Here is a 20,215-nt window from a genome sequence, read left to right as displayed (position 1 = left end):
TTGCAGCTTATAATTATGTAATTATATAATATATAATATTATATATTATCTATTTTATATTTTATATATTATATAATAATATATGTTATATGTTATGTATTATATTACATATGTTATATATAATTTATATTAATTTAAATGTATACAGTATAATTATAAATTATATATGTAATATATAATATATATTTTATATAAAATATAATTACATTATGCAATTACTAGGAAAGTATACTGTTCTGGTAAACTGTAAACCATCAATAAAAAACTTCTAATAAAGCAAAAAACTATTTTAACTGTATATATATATATATATATATATATATGTATATATATATACAAATTTCCCCCTTAAATAATCTATTCTGTACAGGTACAATAATAAAAAAGCCCTAAACTGCTGTTCAGCAAATTCTGAGGAAAGGGTCAGCCCCTTCTGCTTGAACATTGAACTATTAGATCAAATTCACATCTGAAATAACCAGGGCACTAACTCTCACTCTGAGGTTTCCTCTGAAGGGAATGAAAAAGTCAGAAAAGGTACAGATCGTGCGACCAGCAGTAGAGAGAATTTGAGGCTCTGACCCTGCCTGGCCCTGCGAGGTCACTGGGTCCCCTACTGGTTCTGCATGCTGGGTAACAGGACAAAGATTGCCCAGAGGATGGTTTTTGTTGTTGTTGTTGTTTATTTTATACTTTTTTTGTTGCACAATATCTCCTTTCCAGACCATTCTTCATCAGGAAAAGATGGGGCAGCTTCCCGATGCTAGACAGTGGTTTATCTTCTAAGTGATCTATATAAAACCCATCTTTTTAAAAACCAACAGATCTGTTCTCTCCCAAGGTTCAACCTGCCCAATGACATCAAGCTTCCCCATCCTTCTCTTGAGGGGGAGAACAGTCCAGAGGTTTTTATATTCCCTGATGCCATAGCAAGACTGCACCTGGTGTTGGAATCAGCCTTGATCCTAATTTTAACTCTTAGATCCACTAGCTGGGCAATGTGAGGCCAGTTGCTTAACCTCTCTGAGTCTCAGCTCCTTCATAGTGCATACATAACGATAAGTATCCATCTCATAGAGGTGTGAGAGTTAAATGAGGAATCCATATGACTCGTGTGTCCGGCAAACACTCCCTATTAGCTGTGGCTGCTATCATAGCATGTATAGCATTATTAAAAGGGCAAGTGGTTGCTTTACTCCTGTGGCAAACTGATGACCTACAGAAAAATTTGATTACGGTCTTTGTATATTTCATACTGAGGGAGGAAAAACCATTATAATTCAGTAAAAGAAACGGATTCTGTTAGACAGCTGGTTTAGAGACTCATCTTGGCCGCTCATCGGCCACCAGCCTTGGCAAGCGACTTATCTCTGAGAGCCTGTTCCTCTCTTTCCAGCTGGACCCATCATACCTTCCTCCCAGTCTCACTGAGCTGTTGAAAGGGGACACGAGATGGCCGCGGGTGAAGTGGTTTGGGAAGGGTTTCAAGTATTATCCAGATTGAAAGGTATTATTGGTGGGCTGCGGGAGGCTGGGCTGCTTCGAGCATATTTTGATTTGCATTTGGACTTGGGGACAGGTGTAAGGGACACCAGTCCTGCTCATTTTTGTAACACTAGAACTCTCCTTAGGTGTTCAGCATGTTGATTTATTTTGTTGAGAAACCAGCTAGGAATCTTGAACCTCTCTCCTTTGTTTCTCTCCCCTTCCTCCTCCAGGGTTTAATTTTCCCTCCCATATAGTTTCATTTCACTGTTGGCAGCTCCTGTGGGTTTCACCCTATTGTGAGAAGAATCTGCTCGCGCTTAGAGGCCATCATCATGGAACGCTGAAGCAATCGCCGCTCTTCTACCCTCGGAGGAGTTGGTGTGGGAACTGTTCTGCGGCAGACATCCGCTCTGCCTGGGAAGGGCCCCCTGCAAAGGAGGACAGAGCGTAGATAAATGTTTCACTCCTCAACAGACTCCTCTGCAAGGGGAAAAGTCCAGAGTCTTGGATTCCTGGCTTTGATGCTTACCTGGTCCAGTTCCTGCCCAATTCTCCAGCCCCATCTAGCCTCTCTGCCCTGAGTTCACTCCTTCTGGAGTCTTCTCAGTTTCTGCAATGTGATACCCTCTCTCTTAAATCAGGGCAGCCCCCTCCATCGCCGTGGGTATCCTAGCTACAACCTCTTTACCATCAGGATTTTTCTCTCTGGGTTCACTTTAGTTGGTCTTGCTGCTATTCAGTGGTGTGGATTCTATTTTTGCTGAAGTGGTATGATCCTTGGGGGCATTTTCACCGTTCCTGACAACACTCCTTCTTTCCCTTTCCTCCCCCTTTTAACTTTTTTATTTTTTTAAAGATTTTATTTATTTATTTGACAGACAGAGATCACAAGCAGGCAGAGAGGCAGGCAGAGAGAGAGAAGGGGAAGCAGGCTCCCTGGTGAGCAGAGAGCCCAATGGGATGTGATGCAGGGCTTGATCCCAGAACCCTGAGATCATGACTGGAGCCGAAAGCAGAGGCTTTAACCCACTGAGCCACCCAGGCGCCCCTCTCCCCCTTTTAAATAGACTATTTTTTAGAGGAGTTTTAGGTTCGGAGCAAAATTGAGGGGAAAGTACAAAGAGTGTCCATATGTTGCCTGTATATGCAGGGACTTCCCCCATTGTCAATATCCGCCTCCTCCGCAGAGTGGTACATTTGTTGCAATTGATGAGCTTAAACTGATTGACACATTGTCATCCCCCAAAGCCCATGGTTTACATTAGGGTTCACTCTTGGTGTTGTATGACTTTGAACAAATGTATAATGACGCCAGTTCACCATACACTATCATACAGAGTTGTTTCACTGCCCTAACTATCCTTAGTGCTCTGCCTGTTCGTCTGTCTCCCCTTATCTCCAGCAACCACTGATCTTTTTACTGTCTCCATAGTTTCGCCTTTTCCAGAATGTTGTGTGGTTGGAATCATATTGTATGTAGGCTTTTTTGGTTGACTTTTTTCCCTTAGGAATATGTAGTTAAGGTTCTTCTATATCTTTTTGCGGCTTTTTTGGAGCATTTCTTTTTAGGGAGGAATAATATTGCATTGTCTGAACAAGGAAGGTTGCCCTTCTTTGAAAACAGCCTGTGACATTTTCCCCCCATCCTGAGGTCTCTCCTCCCCCTCTTGCCTGCATCTCTCTCACCAACTGGCTGGTCATTCCTCTCCACTCACTGGGATTCACCCCCTGACTCAGTTTCTCTTTTCTCTCACCACCACAATACCTGTACCTGGGTTTCTCAGTTCCTTGACCTCCTCATTTCCAGCTAATGTTCCCTCGCCTTCCTCTGGCCACCCAATCCTGTCATCCCACTCAGATCCCTTCCTTCAACAGAAAGAAGCTGCACTCCTAAGAAATCTCAAAACAAGTTTCAAAGCAGTCACTCTCTCAATGGTACAGCCTACTTGCTCAAATTCACCCACCACAAGTCTCTGAATTCAGCTCCTCTGAGCCCTTGATCCCATCTCTGTGCCATGGCCCATCAGCCCGCTCTCGTTTTCCCAGCATCCCTCATATACTGTAGCTCCCAGGATCCGTCTTCCCATCAGGAATCGCACTTCCTTCTGCTATTTACTCCTCCCCAGCAAACCCAATCCTCCTGAAGATCCTTCCCCTACCTCCTCAGTGCCTGTCCTGAGCAGATCCAAGTTGCTGATTAACAAGCACCCCATGAGGCTGACTGTCTTCCCTTAAAGCTATGTCTGAAGCCGCTCAGGGGTACTCGCTCTCCTCACAAACCTGTCTCCGATCCTAGTCAGTGTACCTATTTTCTGAAATGACATATTGACATATTGTACCTTCTCCTGTCTTCAGACTCCCACATTCTTTCCCCCAGTCCCGGCCAATGAGGTAGCCTCAAACTCCTTGAGATTCAAGCAGACACAAGGCAGCTCCCTCATTTGTTCATCCCAGTCTAGAAACACTTCGAATCTGTCCCCGGCTTTTGCTTCCCTTTTACCATAGGGACGAAGCCTCTCCCTGCTGTCCTTTCCCTGGGCTCGGGATGGGCTCACTTCTCAGGGAGGCTGTCCTCCAACTCTTACATCCTTCTCCGGAATCATCACTCCTTTCTACTGCACTCTTCCTTTGTTTTTGTTTCTTGGGAGCTGGGATAAGACACAAGCGGGAGAGTATGATTTACATGAAATACACATATCATACTTATATAAAACAACATGCAAATAACACCCCAGAAATTTATTTTGCGCTCTGTCTGGGTCCATCCTCATCCCCATGGTCAACCATTGTTCTAATTTTCTATCACCGTAGATTAATTTTTTTTCCCACTTTTTGACTTCATATAAATGAATTGTATGGTATATACTCTTTTGGGTCTGGCTTCGTTTGTTCAACGAAGTATTTTTCGTTGTGCGGCTCAGCAGTTGTTATTGTCAGGTGGTATTCCCTGTAGGAGTGTATCACAGTTTGTTTACCTATTCCTGGATATTTGGGCTGTTTCCCGGATTGGGCTACTACCCATAAGGCTGCCCTGGGCATCCCGCACGAGTCTTTTCTGTGGGCATATGTTTCATTTCTGTCTCATTTCTGGTTGTAGGTTGGTGTATGTTTAACTCTTCAAGAAACTACCAACCAGCTCTTTCAAGTGGCTGGGCCATTTTGCATACTCACGGAAGCAATGTATCTAGATGCTTTGCGGCCTCCTCACATTTAAAATTGTCCCATCATTTTGATTTTAGTGGTTCCAGTGATGTGAAAGTCACTGACAGCACTTGGCGTAAAATTCACCCTTGGAAGAGGTTAAGCTGTTGCTGTTATCAGAGAAAGTGCTCAAAGGTTTTAAATAAAGGGCATCTAAGTTCCTTCTTTCCAGGAGTCATTTTTCACTCTTTGTTCAAAAACCGTCCAAAACCATATTATAATAACCCCCCAGCATCGACCATGCGTCTAGTTAAGTATTGTCATATTTAAATAGATGTTCATATATTAATAGATGTCTTGGCTTTATAAAGAGGACAGGGCAGAGTCATCATCAATGTCTCCCAGGATAAACAAGTGCTCAATAAATAGCAGGGGTTTGCTTTTCTCCTGCTGCTGCCTGGAATGTTACCCTCTACCCCACTTTGCCCTGGGATCTGTCCCCTTACCCTGGAGACTGCGTTCTCTTTGGAGCTAACCTCCCCCACCACCGTGGGGGCCTCAAACCTTGCCCTTGGGACAACAGGAGGGCAGGTCCCTACCACCAGCACCTTCTCCAATCCACAAATCTGGCTGTCCTTTCCCGGGTACAGGTTCTCTTGGGGGTGGAGGGGAGGAGGGAATCTGGGATCTGAGTGTGGAGGTGCGCTCAGGAATTGAGGCCAGAACTGGGCCAAGCAGTTCTGGGCTCTGGGACTCAGGTGCCCCTGAGCCGGCCCCCAAGGTAAGGAGAGGGAGGGACGCACTCCTTTTGGCAATGCCTGCACCCCAAGTCCTCCTCCCATTCCTACATTTTCTCCGCTCCGAGCCCATGCTTAATTACTCCCTCTAGGCCCCTCCCTACTGGTCAGGGCACACTTGGGGGTGGCAAGAACTCCCGGCGCCGCCGCGACATCGCTCTCCCTCCAGTGGGTGACAGCGCGTGGCGCGGTGGCTGGCGCGCAGCGCCAGACGGTCCAAGATGCTGGAGAACGGCTCTTTCTCCAACTGCTGCGAGGCGGGCGAGCTGGCCCGGCTCCCGGGCTGGCCGGGGGAGGGCAGCGCGCGGCCCTCCGGGACCGCTCGTCCTCCCTGGGTGGCGCCCACTTTGTCCGCGGTGCTCATCGTCACCACCGCGGGGGACGTCGTGGGCAACCTCCTGGTCATCCTCTCGGTGCTCAGGAACCGCAAGCTGCGGAACGCGGGTGAGCGCCACGCCCGCGGCTGGGGCGGACCCTTCCCTGAAGTCCGGTCTCGATCCTCACCCCTTCGTGGGTTCCTGGCGCCCCGTTCCCTTTTCTCTAACCTCGTCCCCAAGTTGAGCCCTGTGTTCAAAAGGTGGGGGAGCTGCTGCCTTTCCTCGACGTGCGGTTCTGGCGCCCACCTCTCGCCGCTGCCCGGAGCGCGCTGGGCACATCTGTGCCGCGTGAACTGAGCAAAGCTTTTCTTGTGCACTTTTCGGCGGGGCGCCCGCTCTGTGGGAACCCACGCGGCTGGAAGCTTCTGTCATCCAGGGAGCCCCAAGTTTTTACGGGTCCGGAGGCTGCCTGTATCCGACCACAAGAATCTCGGGATTTTTAACCTCTCTCCCTCCCCTGCAGTGGGTGGTGAGACAAGGAAGCCCAGGGGTGGGGTGGGGGTGGGGAAGTTTTGTGTCAGAAACTTCTCTCCAGGTCATCTGAAGACCTATTTCTAAGCCAGAGAGTGCAGTTGCAGAAATCTGCAGGCTCTGCTTTGGTGGAACTACATTACTTTGGGATAACGTGTTCTTTTCTGCAGATAGGGAATTCGTGGGATTAAATGAAGATTAAAACAGCCATTCGGCAAAGTAGTGTTGCAATAGGGAAAAGTATGTTTTCCCTTCTGTTCACTCTCATTTCAATTTTTCCTGGAGGGAAAAACTCCTGCAGCGCCGGGAGTTCTTGCCATCCCCAAGTGTGCCCTGACCAGTAGAGAGGGACCTAGAGGGAGTAATTAGGCATGCGCAGGAGCGAAGAAAATGTAGGGATGGGAGGATGACTTGGGGTGCAGGCATTCTTTAGGTCTGCAAGGGAACAAAACCAGGGGGAACTCTGAACTCTGACCCTGAGAGGTCATTGGAGCATGCTGACCATTTCAGTGGGGAAAGCTCATGGCCTGGTTGTCAATTTGTAATTTCCTAATCTGGACTCCAATTTCAGTGAATTACAATGAAAAGACAACAGCAGAAAGCCAGGCAAGTCCTTTAACCATGCTTTCCTAAGGAGGCAGACCATCCAGAAAGGCCAGTTGCAGTAAATGGGGGTGTGTGTGTGTGTGTGTGTGTGTGTATTTCTTTTTTTTTTAAAGGTTTTATTTATTTATTTGACAGAGATCACAAGTAGGCAGAGAGGCAGGCAGAGAGAGGAAGGGAAGCAGACTCCCTGCTGAGCAGAGAGCCCAATACGGGGCTCGATCCCAGGACCCCGGAATCATGACCTGAGCTGAAGGCAGAGGCTTTAACCCACTGAGCCACCCAGGCGCCCCATGAGTATATATATTTTTTGTGGCTCTCTGGCTCCAGTATTTTTATCTACAGAACAAACAAAAAATAAAAATAGGAGCTTCTGTTTATAATATGGGAAACAATACTGTTAAGTAGAAATAAGCTTTCTGACTCAGTCATTTCAGTAGTGATGGTTAGAATCATCTGGAATACCTTTTTCAGGATATTGTCATGTCCTTTGACTAAAAGCTTATATATTAGGAAAGAGCAAGTCATGCTGGGGGAAGAGTTGTATTTGATATTTTTTATTGCATCGTCCCTTTGCAGCCGCCACAAACATGCATCTCCTGCACAGAGGCAGGAAGGAGGCAGGTCTGGGCCCTCCAGGTTCTGACTCTGACCCAGTTCTCTCCCTGACTAACCCGGTGGGGTGGGCTATTGGTCAGTAATTTGAGCTGCCTGAGGTTGGAGCGGTGGCTGAGTAGGGGGAGTGTGGCTTCCTTTTATATGAAGCAGACCGGCATCTTCTCCCCTTCCTTGTCCCAAGGAGGGCTGGCCTCTTCCGCTCTCCTAGCCAGGCTCACAGAAACCTTACTGATTTGGGGAGCATGGCTGAGGGTGGGTACTGGGCGTTCAGTTGGCGGCCCATTCCCTGTTCTCTCCTTCCTCTGCTCTGTTGAGTAGGCTATAGCCTAGCACCAGAAGCAAATGCTAACACCATAGCTAAATGACATGAATTCCTGATAAGCTGGTGTCTGCTCCAGCCTCGCAATTTAACCAGCTTTTATTTGAGCACTGGCTTTATTGATAACAGTCTTGAAAAATCTGCTATTGACTTCCATTAACTCTTGGCACAGTGAGATTTCAGAAGGTGCTTAAAAACTGACGGCACTTGGAATTTGCCCTCATTCCTCTAGGAATCGAGTCTCTCTACTGAGAGTTTAGGGTGACTTTAAGAAAACTTCATCTCAGACTCTGGACTCCAGGAACCAAACTGAGGGTTACAGAAGGGAGGGAGGATGGGGGGATGGGGTCACCGGATGATGGGTATTAAGGAGGGCACGTCTGGTGATGAGAGCTGGGTGTTATACACAACTAATGAATCGTTGAACACTATATCAGCCACTAATGATGTACTATATGCTGGCTAATTGAACATAATAATAATAAAAAGAAAAAGAAACCCTCATCTCAGACCTTTCTATAATTAAGTCTGGTTCCTTAATTCACTGCTATTAAGAAGATAGGACTGTGGCGATGAGAACACTTATAGGTCCCATAACCAAGGCACACAGCCTATATTAAGATCATAGACCTTTCTTAGCAGACATCCGTATCCTTCACGTGACTGCTGCAAGGGCAGGTCTTTTTATCATCCGTGACAGCGATGATCCTGAGAGCAGGTTGAGTGGTTAGCTGAATTGTCCTTTTTTCCCAAGCCCATGCTGCTGGACCCCCCCTGGCTACATGTGTTGGGTTGACTTTTTTAGAGATGGCACTAGAGAAAGAGAGGGAGGGATGGAGGGAAGGTGGGAGACAGATTCAGAACATTGACCCAACTTGGGAGGTAGGACTATGTGTGCATTTCACACTTGAGTGCGTGCTTCCTGGGGACCTGTCCTATTTAGGGTTCTCCTGACGGCATCTGAGGACATTCCTGTGCCTGCCATGGCCATGCTTGCCTTGGTCTAGACTTCGCCAATAATAATCTCTTTTTCAGTTTTCATCTCTTTCTTTCTCTGTTTTTCTGGAACCTTCTCCCATCAAGTTCTTTCTCCCTCTTCTGTGTTTTCAGTGTTTGTCTCTTTCCCTTTAGCCCACACATGCACCCACATATGCAGGCATGTACACGCAAGGGTCTTCGGTGTTAGGAAAAAAAAAAAATCTTCCCTTGATTTCATGTTCTTTTTTTTTTAAGATTTTATTTATTTATTTGACAAGAGATCACAAGCAGGCAGAGAGGCAGAGAGAGAGGGGGAAGCGGGTTCCCTACTGAGCAGAGAGTCTGCCGCAGGGCTTGATCTCAGGACCCTGCGATCATGATCGGACCTGAAGGCAGAGTCTTAACCCACTGAGTCACCTAGGTGCCTTTTTTTTTTTTTCTTTTTTAAAGATTTTATTTATTTATTTGAGAGAGAGAGAGCATTAGCTAGGGAGCACAGGGCAGCAGGGTGGAGGGGGAGATGGGGGGAGAGAGGGAGTGAGGAGAGGGAAAAGCAGACTCCCCGCTGAGCAGGGAGCCCGGTTTGGGACTCTATCCCAGGACCCTGAGATCACAATTGGAGCTAGCAGAAAGAGCCGCTTAACTGACTGAGCCATCCAGGTGCCTGATTTTATGCCTGTTTCTGAATTCTGAATCACTACTCTCTCCTTCCCTTCACAGCCAGACATCAATTTCCATGCACTGGCTACCTCGTGGCTTCCCATTTCCTCTTCAGGGTTCTGGGGACTGGCCTCTGAAATGCCCGCCTGTGCAGTGTGTGACTCTCAAGCCTACGCCCTCCTTGAAAACTTTCATTCCTTCAGCTTACCTCATGCTAGTTTTTTGGATCTCCTTCTTTTCCTCTCTCAGACACCTGATCTCTGGGCGTCATTCATGGTTCCTTCATTCCCCAAGCTCCCATGATTTTTGTCTTCTAATATTTCTCAATATTCCCCTTTCCGGCCCTCCCTCCTCTCACTGCCTCATTTTACACGTTCATCATCTTTTAAAAAAAAAAATATTAAAAAAAAAAAAACAGAGAGAAAGAGAGAGCACAAATAGCGGGGCAGCAGAGGGAGAGGGAGAAGCAGACTCCCCGCTGAGCAGGGAGCCTGATGTGGGACCGATGGGGTCATGACCTGAGCCGACCAGTCATGCCCCATGCTCACCATCTCTGGAACAAATTATGTCTGTAGTGTCCAGACAGATTTCCAGGCTCCCTCCTCCGATGGCTGACCCCGCTGGCAGAGGCATGCCATCCCATCAGTGGCTGCCCTGTCTGTACAGCATCAGACTCTGCCCACACAGCCCTTCTCCCTCTAACCCGTCTAATAAGACAGCCTTGCCTCCCTCCTCTCATCCTGCTTGTGAGCCACTGCTGCTCCCATGCTGCCAGACTCCTATGCACTGCCTCATCTTGGAGAGCTCCCTGCCTCTTTTCTGCCATCGAACTTCTCCTTCAGACCCCTCTCCAGCTCCCCTCTGTGGTGGTTGACGTTGCTTATTAATAGCAAGCAGGGTGTGGGGCTGGTCTCCTTCCTCTGGCTGCCACATGCCCTCCCCAGACAGAACCCACCTCGCCATGCTGTTGTCCATGTCCCGCTCTCCCCAGGGCACTGCAAATCTGTTGAGAGCTGAGACTTGTACTCCCTTTCTGTCCACAGAGCTGAGTACACAGTAAGACATAAACACCTGTCTGTTGAAATGAATTGAAAATGGACAAGACATCAGGAGAGCAGTGGAACAGAAGGAATAAATTCTGTGTCACAAGGTGGGGTGGGCTCAGTGACAGCACTCAGCCCTGCTCATGTCACCGGCAGAGTTTTTGTGGAACTGAATGGCTTCCAGCACGAAAAGCCCATAGTCCACCTCACTCTTGTCCTTAGAGGCTGACTGGCACCATCCGCTCAGAGGTGTGCCTGATCCCGCTGCTCCTGTGTGGCTAGCGGTCTCCAACACCACTTGGCCTCCCCCAGATGGTGCCTCTCTCTGCCTCTTTAGGGAGTTTGCCCCCTGCTGGTCTGTCCTGAGCTTGCCCCCCATCAGGCTGCCCATAGAATGTGAGCTTCCCGCCATTACCTTCACCATCCAGACAGTTGGCCCCCCAGAAGAGAGCTGAGAGAAACATGTCCTTACTGGAAGGTCGAGGTAATCTCTGTTAACAGGGGGGAAAGCCCAAAGGGTATCAGGTATTCCTGGCCCATGGGCACAGTGCCTGATTTCCCGGGCTGTCTGGGAAGAGTTGTGAATGAGTGGACACGAATCTGTATCTAGGACAGCTGGGTGATATGTAAAGAGAAGGGATATGAAATTGACATTGGAATTGCTCAGGAAAACGTGGAGGATTTGGTTGCTGAACACACAGGTCCTCCTCTAGAGTCTGCCCTGTCCTCCGGGCACCCACGGATGCTCAGTCCACGCCATCTTTTAACCAGAAATAGGGACTGCACTGCAGGCTTCCTGATTGGCATTTTCAGCCTGACAGGTGTTTTGCATCCCCAGTCAGGGGGGGAGCTGAGTCCACCTTTTCCCCCCACTTGCTGACTGAGGGTGTAGATGATGAATGAGTAGATAGACTAGTTCTGGATAAAGGCTGTTGGAAAGCTTGGAGGAAATACTTAATAGATCCACAGTCCCTGCACTCCAGGCGTTGTAGGGTAAGGTAGAATCCACTTCATCCCGGTTTTATGCTGCTTCCGACCACTCACGGAAATGCCACTTGGTGACGGGTGTCTTTTGACCCACTCAGCCTGCAGGGGTTTGAAGTGCCTATTATCAGCTGAACACCAAACTGGGCTTAAACTTGGACTCCCTCCCTGTTGGGACTTGAGCTCTCCAACTTCGGGTTTCTGCCCTGAATACTTTCTTATCTCTTCACCAAGCAAAGACGAACACATTTTAAATCCCATAATTATGTCTTTAGCTGAACAATCAGGAAAGCTCATAATCCTCTTTAATTCCTCCTGTGTAGCTCTCAGTAGCTCAGGGGTATGAAAACTTTCGTGTTTGACTGCTTTATCCGCCCCCCCCCCCCACCGCCAAAATTGCGGGTCTGTATTTAGCACGATACATCACAAAACTCTGGACATACCAATGCCTGGATTAGGTATTACGATTTAAAATACTTCTTGCTGAAAGAGTAGAATTTAGGGAGTTGAGAATTGGAGTCCCCGGTGCTTAGGAATTTCCCGCCCGTCAGTGTCCTCCCCGCACTGTGACTTCTCCTATCTTATCTCCTAGGGACTGTAGTCCAATGTTTGGAGTCTCTTTCTTGTTCTTTTGACACCACTAATAATATAAAAGCTGCCGTAATAAAAAATAGCTGCTCTTACTGTGTGCTCGTTACATGCCAGATAAAATCTCTCCCATTTAGAAGAAAGAGAAAAGAAAAAAACCCTGTACAACCCCCCACCAAAGGGATATCCTTTTGCAAGTATTACTCCGTTTCTTTCTTCTCTTAAAGCCAAAGCCGATTGGGAGAACAACCCACCGTACTAAAGTTTATCCTCCAACATTGGATAGACCCGTGCCCTTGCGAATATCACCTCTGACTTCCTAACTGCCTGGTAAAATGGGCTTGCTTTCCTGTTCTTTCTCACTTTGGTTGCCCTTGACATTTCTTTTTCCTGATTTCCTCCTGTTTCTCTTCTTTCTCACTCTTTCACTGTTATGGCCCTGGGCAAGTCACATAATCTCAGTGCCAGTTTCTAGAAATGGAAATCACGCAATCAAGCCTAAAGGATTCTTTTGAGATACAATTGAGTCAATTTATGTAAAGGCACCTTATAAATTTGAAGGTGCTATACCAATTGTGGTTTTGTTGTGAGTGTTAAGTGTAATTGAAGTAATAAAATGCTATCGAAAGAGTTTCCAAATGATCTCTGGTGATGCTTATGGAAGGATGTTTTGTAATAGGCATCTCAGTTAAAAAAAAAAAAATAGATGCTTATGCTCTTAAATATGTTCTCTTCTTTTAAGTGGTTGAAACACCCCCATTCTGCTTTTGTTTACATCATGAGCTTACTTAGCAGGCCTCTTTGTTTTTAATTAAAGCATAGTACATTTCAACTTGCCCCTTATATGATTCATACACACTCTCTAAGATTTTCAAAAATAATGTGATTTTAGTGGAAAACAATCTCTGCCCTCAAAGAACTTGGGAATCAAATTAGGAGCTTACTTTAATATAAAAGTGCCTTGTTTAAATATTTGTAAGGAAATCAGGTTTTTAACAAATAATCTGCCTAGTGATTTCCAATGCTTATCTCCAGAAAGTAACTGATGAAAATATTTCGCATTCATTTCGAGACTACTAGTGTTTCCCATGTCCTTCCTTTCCCATGCAGATCCCTTTTGAGGAAAACAGCCATCCTAGGCAGGAAGCAGGCCAGTGGCAAAGGTCTTTGTGATTTTCTTCAGCTCCTTGGTGAATTTTCCTGCCTGGCCAGCTCCATCCCCAGGCCATCTTAGCTCTTCCTCACTGTTCCCTTATCCTGGGCTCCCTCTTGGCTTTCAGCACACTGAAGGGCTGTCTGCCCGCTGTTTCTCTGTTTCTCAGCCCAACAGCCCTGTTGGCATCTCCCCAGCGGGGACCATGTCTTTGACCCATCCCTGTGCCCTGCAAGACAGATGGGATAGGCACTCAGTAAGTGTATTGTATGCTTGAATAGGTAAAGGATGGAAAAAAAGCCTCAAGGCACAGGAAATTCAGCCTGTTAGAAATGATAGCTTCTCTGTTGAATTCCCTATTTTAACCTTTGCACATCTTGTTTTTATTTTTTATTTTCTTCTCTGAGACCACCAGCTTTGTAAGTGGCGGGAGCATGCCTCTCTCACTCGCCATGCTTCCCTCGGCCTTGGCAAAGGCAAAGCTCTTCCCTAGTAGATACTCAGAAATATCTGTTGAGGAAATGACTCCATGACTATCTATTTCTACACTGGCTTTTAGCTCAGTGACCAAGGACAATTTAAATTTAACAAACTCTTTGGGCCTGTTGGGTGGTCACAGGGAGAAGGGGTAAGGGATGGAGGTGGTTTGACCTTCTGGAACTCTCCTATCTGTTGAAGACTTGATCACTCAAGGCTTGCTGGCTTTCCCCCCCAGGGCTACCAGATCCTTCTTAAGAAATAGAATTCTTGGGGCAGCTGGGTGGCTCAGTCGGTTAAGCGTCTGTCTTTGGCTCAGGTCATGAACTCAGGGTCCTGGGATCGAGTCCTACACTAGGCTCTCAGCTCAGCAGGGAGCCTGCTTCCCCCTCTCTCTCTGCCTGCCTCTCTGTCTACTTGTGATCTCTCTCTCTCTGTCAAATAAATAAATTTAAAAATCTTAAAAAAAAAAAAAAGAAAGAAAGAAAGAAATAGATTTCCTGGAAAAAAGGGAAGAGGAAGCAAGGAGGGAGTGGATTGTGGAGGGATGCGCTTTTCCTATGATTGTTTAAAGGGAATTCCATATTAGAGAACAAAGGCCTGCTGTGGAAGTCTGTCTCCACTCACACACCCTGTCTGGTGGAGGCAGATGGAAAGAAGTCACGCCAGGATGCGTGATATGAATATTCATTAGACGCCTGCGCAGAGCGGGCTGAGCGGTGCTGTGCGCGTCCTGATGGATTTCTCACCTGTCTGGGGGAGAGACGGATAGACGACTAGGTCTCCCTTGACTACCATCCAGACAGGACCTGGCTTCTTACAGATGGGAGACAAAACAAGAATTTTATTTGCCTAATTTGGAATGATGTCAAGAAATCTGGGAGACAGTACGACGTCTGGGCGGGTGAACCCACGGCAGGAACTGGTTGATTTCAGCCTTTTAGGAACAGCCCGAGTAATAGGGGAGAGTAATTGAATCACTCTCTCTGTGGAGTTGAATGTGTTCTTCCCACTATTTACAAGCTGTTCGCCAGCCTCCGGGGCATTATTAGGGGATGAGCCACATTAACACGGCGGAGCTTGACTGGCTTTCGGGGGGAAACAGCTGGCTGAGCTGGCAGCCGCTCCCAGCAGCCCTTGACTTTCTCCGCACGTGCCTGCAAGTGCTAAAAGCTTGTTTGCGGCTCTACTGGGAGCCCAGAGGGCCCTGCCAGGACCAATATTCCTGTGTCAGAAAGAAGCGATTTTCTTCCCAGAAGCAACCAAGTGCGTGTAAAGAAAAGGAAGGAGGGCCTCCAAAGAATAGGAGGGAACCCGCAAAAGAACAGTCATGGAGAAAGAAGTTTCAGGAAGTTGCCCAACCTCAAAGCTGCAAAACAGATTCCTCAGGTCATCCCACCTTCCAGCACCACCTCCCAACGCCAAAAAGACACTTAGGATTCTGGGAAGAGACAAGGACAGCTGATGCCGCTGAGAACAAGAACTCTGAGAGGGGAAATGCTCGCTGTCTTGAGACCAGGTGAGGTCTGCCTAGGAGAGTCAGAGGCTGGCATCCACCAGTGGAGAACGTAAACAAAACTGGGAATTAAATGGAAAAGGAGGAGACCCCCTCCGCCCCTGGAGCAGGTCCTCAGATGTGCATTTCTTGTCAGGCTGTACCCGGCAGAAACAATGTGGGGGGGGTTTCACCCCACTGAGTAAATAGATCCCTAACAGAGTTGAAGGAGAAGGAATCCACAGTTCAAGCCAAGGCCGGACCACTTCACACCCCATCTCTCCGTGAATGTCTGGAGAGACAGGAGAGCTCACCAGCTTGTAGGCATTTTAATCATCCAAACGAAGGCTGCCTGGGGGTCTTCCATGTTCCCACACCCACATGGAGTACATCCTGTGGAATTTTCTTCGAGGTGTGCTGAATGAATGTGGGTGGGAACAGGGGAAGCCCGGAAGCAGCCGTTTCTCTGCCTTGTGGGTTTATAACTATGATAGTGGAGTTTCCCTCACCTGAAGGTCTGACTCGGGGAGTGGGGAACCCCAGCCAGGTGGTTCTGAGCTTCCCTTTCCCCCTACCCTCTTGAAGCCAGACTGAAGACTGGTCTCTCTGACTGCTGCATCTTTTGCACCCTTTCCATCTGCCTGATGCTTTTGCATCCCCGAGAAGGTTACATCAGCCTCTGCAGCACACAGAGCACACGCGTAGTCATCGTGGAGTGAGCACCCTTAGCTCCTCGGGAATTTCCTCTTGCAATCATTCCATCCTCTCTCTCTGTCTAGCCACTGTAGGGCCGGCAGCTCGCACTTCACCACATGGCAAGAGGCCAGAGGGCTTGAAAAACGACACTAGTACCTACTGCATGCCGGGAAAGGATATCAGCTCCTGGGCATGCAGTACGCGCTCAAACCGGACACTTGGTGAATGGAAGCAGTCACATCAAGGATGGAGCTTCTCGTGCTCTGAGCTCTGTTTTGGCCACTCTTCTGGACCCTTGGTGCCTTCTTCATGAGTCAGTGTTTGCTTTAGACTCCAAGTGCTTGAGAAATAGAAATATTGCATTTCTCAATTTGGTTTAGCCCCAGCTCTTCCCTAGGATCCTGGCCCAGAACATGCCTGAAGCATATCACTCAATGGATATTGTGGTTTCCAGAGGCTCTCTCTATGGCTACTGAGGCTCTCTCGGGCTAGAGAACTCTGCATTCAGAGGAGGAAGGCAGTTCAGAGAGCTGGAGAAGGTGCGGGCAATGCAGAGAGGCCACTGGAGGCCACGAGACCCCACAGGATGGGACTCTCCGCCAACAAGGCCGTCTGGCTGTGAGTGTAGGCCCCAGACGAGGCAGGCAGGCGAACGCCAGAACACATGGTTCCTACTCCCAGACCTTTCTTCGATCCCACCTGCAAGATGCAATTCACATTTAGAAAACTGAGGTAAAGACACTTAGAAAGTAGCCTGTTCACCAGGGCGGGAGGAGGTAAAAAAGGGGACTACCAGAGCCACTTGTGGGAAGGTGGGAGTATGGGCGGGACCAGCGCTAGTGAAGCCACTTTCTGGATATTCAGATGCTTCTCCTTAGAACCCTTGCCGGAGCGTCAGTGATGCAGAGCTCCTGAGGATCTGTGCTTGTGGTGAAAACAGTCATCATCCGTGAGCATCCATGGTGCCTCCAGGACTTTGCCCCATCATTTGACCCTCACAACTATAGTATAAAGTAGGAATCATTATTCCCATTCTACAAATGAGAAAAATGAGGCTTGAGGGGTTGGGGCACTTGGGTAAGTTGCCTAAGCCACACAATGTGTAGAAGAAACACAGTCTGAGCCTGAATTCCATGTCCCTAAAAGCCGCTAGGTCCCCAACCCCAATACTAACAGTGACATAGTTAATTTTAAGCGACTGGGTAAAGAGGAGAATGTTTTCCAGGCTAGGACCTGTGGGGTCTCTTGCTGACTCTTGCTCCCTCTTTCCTGCTCCAGGCAATTTGTTCTTGGTGAGTCTGGCATCGGCTGACCTGGCGGCGGCCTTGTACCCGTACCCGCTAATCCTCGCGGCCATCTTCCAAGATGGCTGGGCCCTGGGGGAGGCGCACTGCAAGGCCAGTGCCTTTGTGATGGGCCTGAGTGCCATTGGCTCCGTCTTCAACATCACCGTCATTGCCCTTAACCGCTACTGCCACGTCTGCCACAGCGTGGCCTACCACCAGATCTGCCGGCCCTGGCACACGCCCTTCTACGTCTGTCTCATCTGGCTCCTCACTGTGGGGGCCTTGGTGCCCAACTTTTTTGCGGGGTCCCTGGCATATGACCCACGCATCTACTCCTGCACCTTCATTCAGACGGCCAGCGCCCGGTACACGATGGCAGTGGTGATCGTTCACTTCCTCCTCCCCGTCACTGTCGTGTCCTTCTGTTACCTGCGCATCTGGGTGCTGGTGCTCCAGGCCCGCAGGAGGGCCAAGCCGGAGACCAAGCCGAGCCTGAAGCCCGGCAACGTCCGGAGCTTTCTGACCATGTTCGTGGTGTTTGTGGTCTTCGCTATCTGCTGGGCCCCGCTGAACGGCATCGGCCTTGCTGTGGCCATCGATCCAGAAGCAATAGCTCCCCGAGTCCCAGAGGGGCTCTTTGTGGCTAGCTACTTCCTGGCTTATTTCAATAGCTGCCTTAATGCCGTCGTCTATGGGCTCCTGAACCAGAACTTCCGCAGGGAATACAGGAGGATTGTCTCGGCCCTCTGGAACCCTCGGCTCTGCGTTCAGGATGCTTCCAAGGGCAGGCAAGCTCCCCCTTTGGGGAATGCCCAGCACCCAGTCCAGTTAGACACTCTCTAACCTGGATCACCGGCTGGGCACCAGATTCGTGAAACGGTAGGAGGAGATCTGCCCCAAGGGGGAGATCGGGCAGCTCTCTGGGCTACGCCGTCCTGTTGACGTGACAGCATACAGCTTGTGGAACATCATCGTGTGGACAAGAAGCCCGTCAGCACCACGGGTTCAGGCTGGTCAGAGGAGGCCGATAGCTACTGGGGGCGTGTCCCAGCACCGGCTCTGGCAGATGCTCTGTCAGCGCGCTGGGCGCTTGGTGCCTTCGTCAGCCAAGGAAGGGACAGAAAGAGGACAGGTTGGGGGTCAAAGAAGCCAATGACTTCCTATGAGCTGCTCTCTCCTTCTACTTGGGCCTCCTTGCTGCTGCTTCTCTCTTCCCCAAAGGGCAGTAGGAACGGATATCTTCCTGTTGGCAAGAATGAAAGCATGAGCTCTGTGTGCTGGGAGCTCTAGGTAGCTCTGAGGGGGTCGCAGGGGGCTGGCATGGTGCAGAGGGCATGTGTTATGTACTCTCCCGCACGGAGTCTCCCTACGCACGCACACACAAGCACACACACCCCGCCACCATAGCCACATATACACATACCTCCAACACACACACACACACACACACACACACACACACAGTCCTCAGGCATCTGGAACACGAAGTCGGCCTGGCTTCTCCACCATGTTGAGGTTGTGTGACTTGAGGCAGGCCCCGTGACCTCTGTCTTCCGAGGCCGACTCACCTTGCCATGGAGATCTTGCCAAGGGCTGCCTCCCAGGGCCGTGGTGAGGATTCGCTGGGATAATACAGCTGAAAAGCTGAGGACAATGCCGGACCCAGGGCTAGCCCTCAGTAATCCCGAACTGTATTATTCTTCTCACTACACAAAATGAGAGATAATGTTGACGGAGAGAAGGGGTGACGCGCAAAGACAGGAAGTGGGGGGAAGCGAGTGAGGAAGCTTGTGTGTAGAGGAGGGGAAAGGGCACGTGTACCTATTTTGCAGATGCCTCAGGTCTTCTTTCAGCACCAACAGATTGAGCTTCCTTCTTCAGCTCCACAAACATGACTGACTAGTCTGTAACCAGGTCCAGCAGGAGAAACAAAAGGCATGTTGCCTGCCCTCTTGGAGATCACAGTCTGTTATTGAATGGTGTCAGCTGACACTCTCTGGATGTTTGCTTTGTACCAGACACTGTGGTCAATGCTTGATACACATTATCTCATGTAATCCTTACAAAACTCTTTGAAAAGGGATCTTTATCTACATTTGTAGTAAGAAACTAAAACTCAAAGAAGTTAAATGATTTCCCAAGTTCACAGAGCCCAAGTCTGTCTGATGGCAACACCCCATTTCTGCCCCTCACCCCCCATCTTAGAATGTGTGGCAGGAACAAGGTGGAGGAGGGTAAGGACCCCAAGTACATAGGGTGCCAGGAGGGGTTCCAAGAAGAGAGAAAAGTTACCTCAGCCAGCTAGCTGCATTGCAGAACCAAGAGCCTGGAACACTGACCTCTTGGCATTCTGAATGCTCTCCCTCCCCTTGTCATTTGAGTTGTTAGATGGAGTGATGTGCCCAGTCATCTGATCACCCGGGAGCTTGTTAAACATGCATGCGCTCTTGGCTCCACTGAGAACGTTTTGAGTGTGGAGATCGGAGAAGGGCCTGGGAATCTGATTCGGATCCTGGAACTCCTTTACCAAACTATTAGGAATGCAGGGGTTTCAGCCCTTGTTGCCTGCCTGCTGGGATCCCATTTTTGGGTGTTAAGTCTGATCCAGGAAGGTCTCTGAGAGGGAAACACAGGAGACCTAGGTCTTCTCCCCAAACTTTGGCCATTTCTCTTGAGTCTGAGCAGAACCTGAGCTCATCAGGTCAGGCACGTTTTTGCTTTCTGGTCTCTCTGCGTTCTCTCCCCAGACACCAACTATAGGGATTCACCTTTCATTCTTTTTTTTTTTTTTTTTAAGATTTTGTTTATTTATTTGACAGAGAGAGGGAAAGAGAGAGATCACAAGTAGGCAGAGAGGCAGGCAGAGAGAGATGGGGAAGCAGGCTCCCCACTGATCAGAGAGCCTGATGCGGGGCTCGATCCCAGGACCCTGAGATCATGACCTGAGCGGAAGGCAGAGGCTTAACCCACTGAACCACCCAGGCGCCCTGCCTTTCATTCTTGACTCAGAGGCAATGGGGTGTCACCCACTGCTCCCCTTA

At 48.8% G+C, this 20,215-nt stretch overlaps 1 protein-coding gene across 1 annotated transcript; it reads left to right on the top strand.

Annotated features, from left to right (window-relative positions):
- The first annotated feature begins 5,647 nt into the window (after window positions 1–5,647).
- Window positions 5,648–18,464, top strand: MTNR1B (melatonin receptor 1B). Its single transcript, XM_032853544.1, has 3 exons — window positions 5,648–5,870; window positions 17,167–17,962; window positions 18,125–18,464. The coding sequence occupies exons 1-3, from the start codon at window positions 5,648–5,650 to the stop codon at window positions 18,462–18,464; spliced, it is 1,359 nt and encodes a 452-aa protein (XP_032709435.1).
- The last annotated feature ends 1,751 nt before the right edge of the window (window positions 18,465–20,215 follow it).

The sequence above is a fragment of the Lontra canadensis genome, unplaced genomic scaffold, assembly GCF_010015895.1.
Source record: "Lontra canadensis isolate GAN:19392208 unplaced genomic scaffold, GSC_riverotter_1.0 scaffold7, whole genome shotgun sequence".
Taxonomy (NCBI): Eukaryota; Metazoa; Chordata; class Mammalia; order Carnivora; family Mustelidae; genus Lontra; species Lontra canadensis.
This window is presented reverse-complemented; position numbering and strand designations above follow the sequence as displayed.

Excerpts from the sequence above, each read along its gene's own strand:
- MTNR1B (XM_032853544.1), top strand. The coding sequence starts at position 5,648 with ATGCTGGAGAACGGCTCTTTCTCCAACTGCTGCGAGGCGGGCGAGCTG. Across the intron at positions 5,871-17,166 it reads CCGCAAGCTGCGGAACGCGG|GCAATTTGTTCTTGGTGAGT; the intron begins GTGAGCGCCACG and ends TTCCTGCTCCAG. Across the intron at positions 17,963-18,124 it reads CAGGATGCTTCCAAGGGCAG|CATACAGCTTGTGGAACATC; the intron begins GCAAGCTCCCCC and ends TTGACGTGACAG.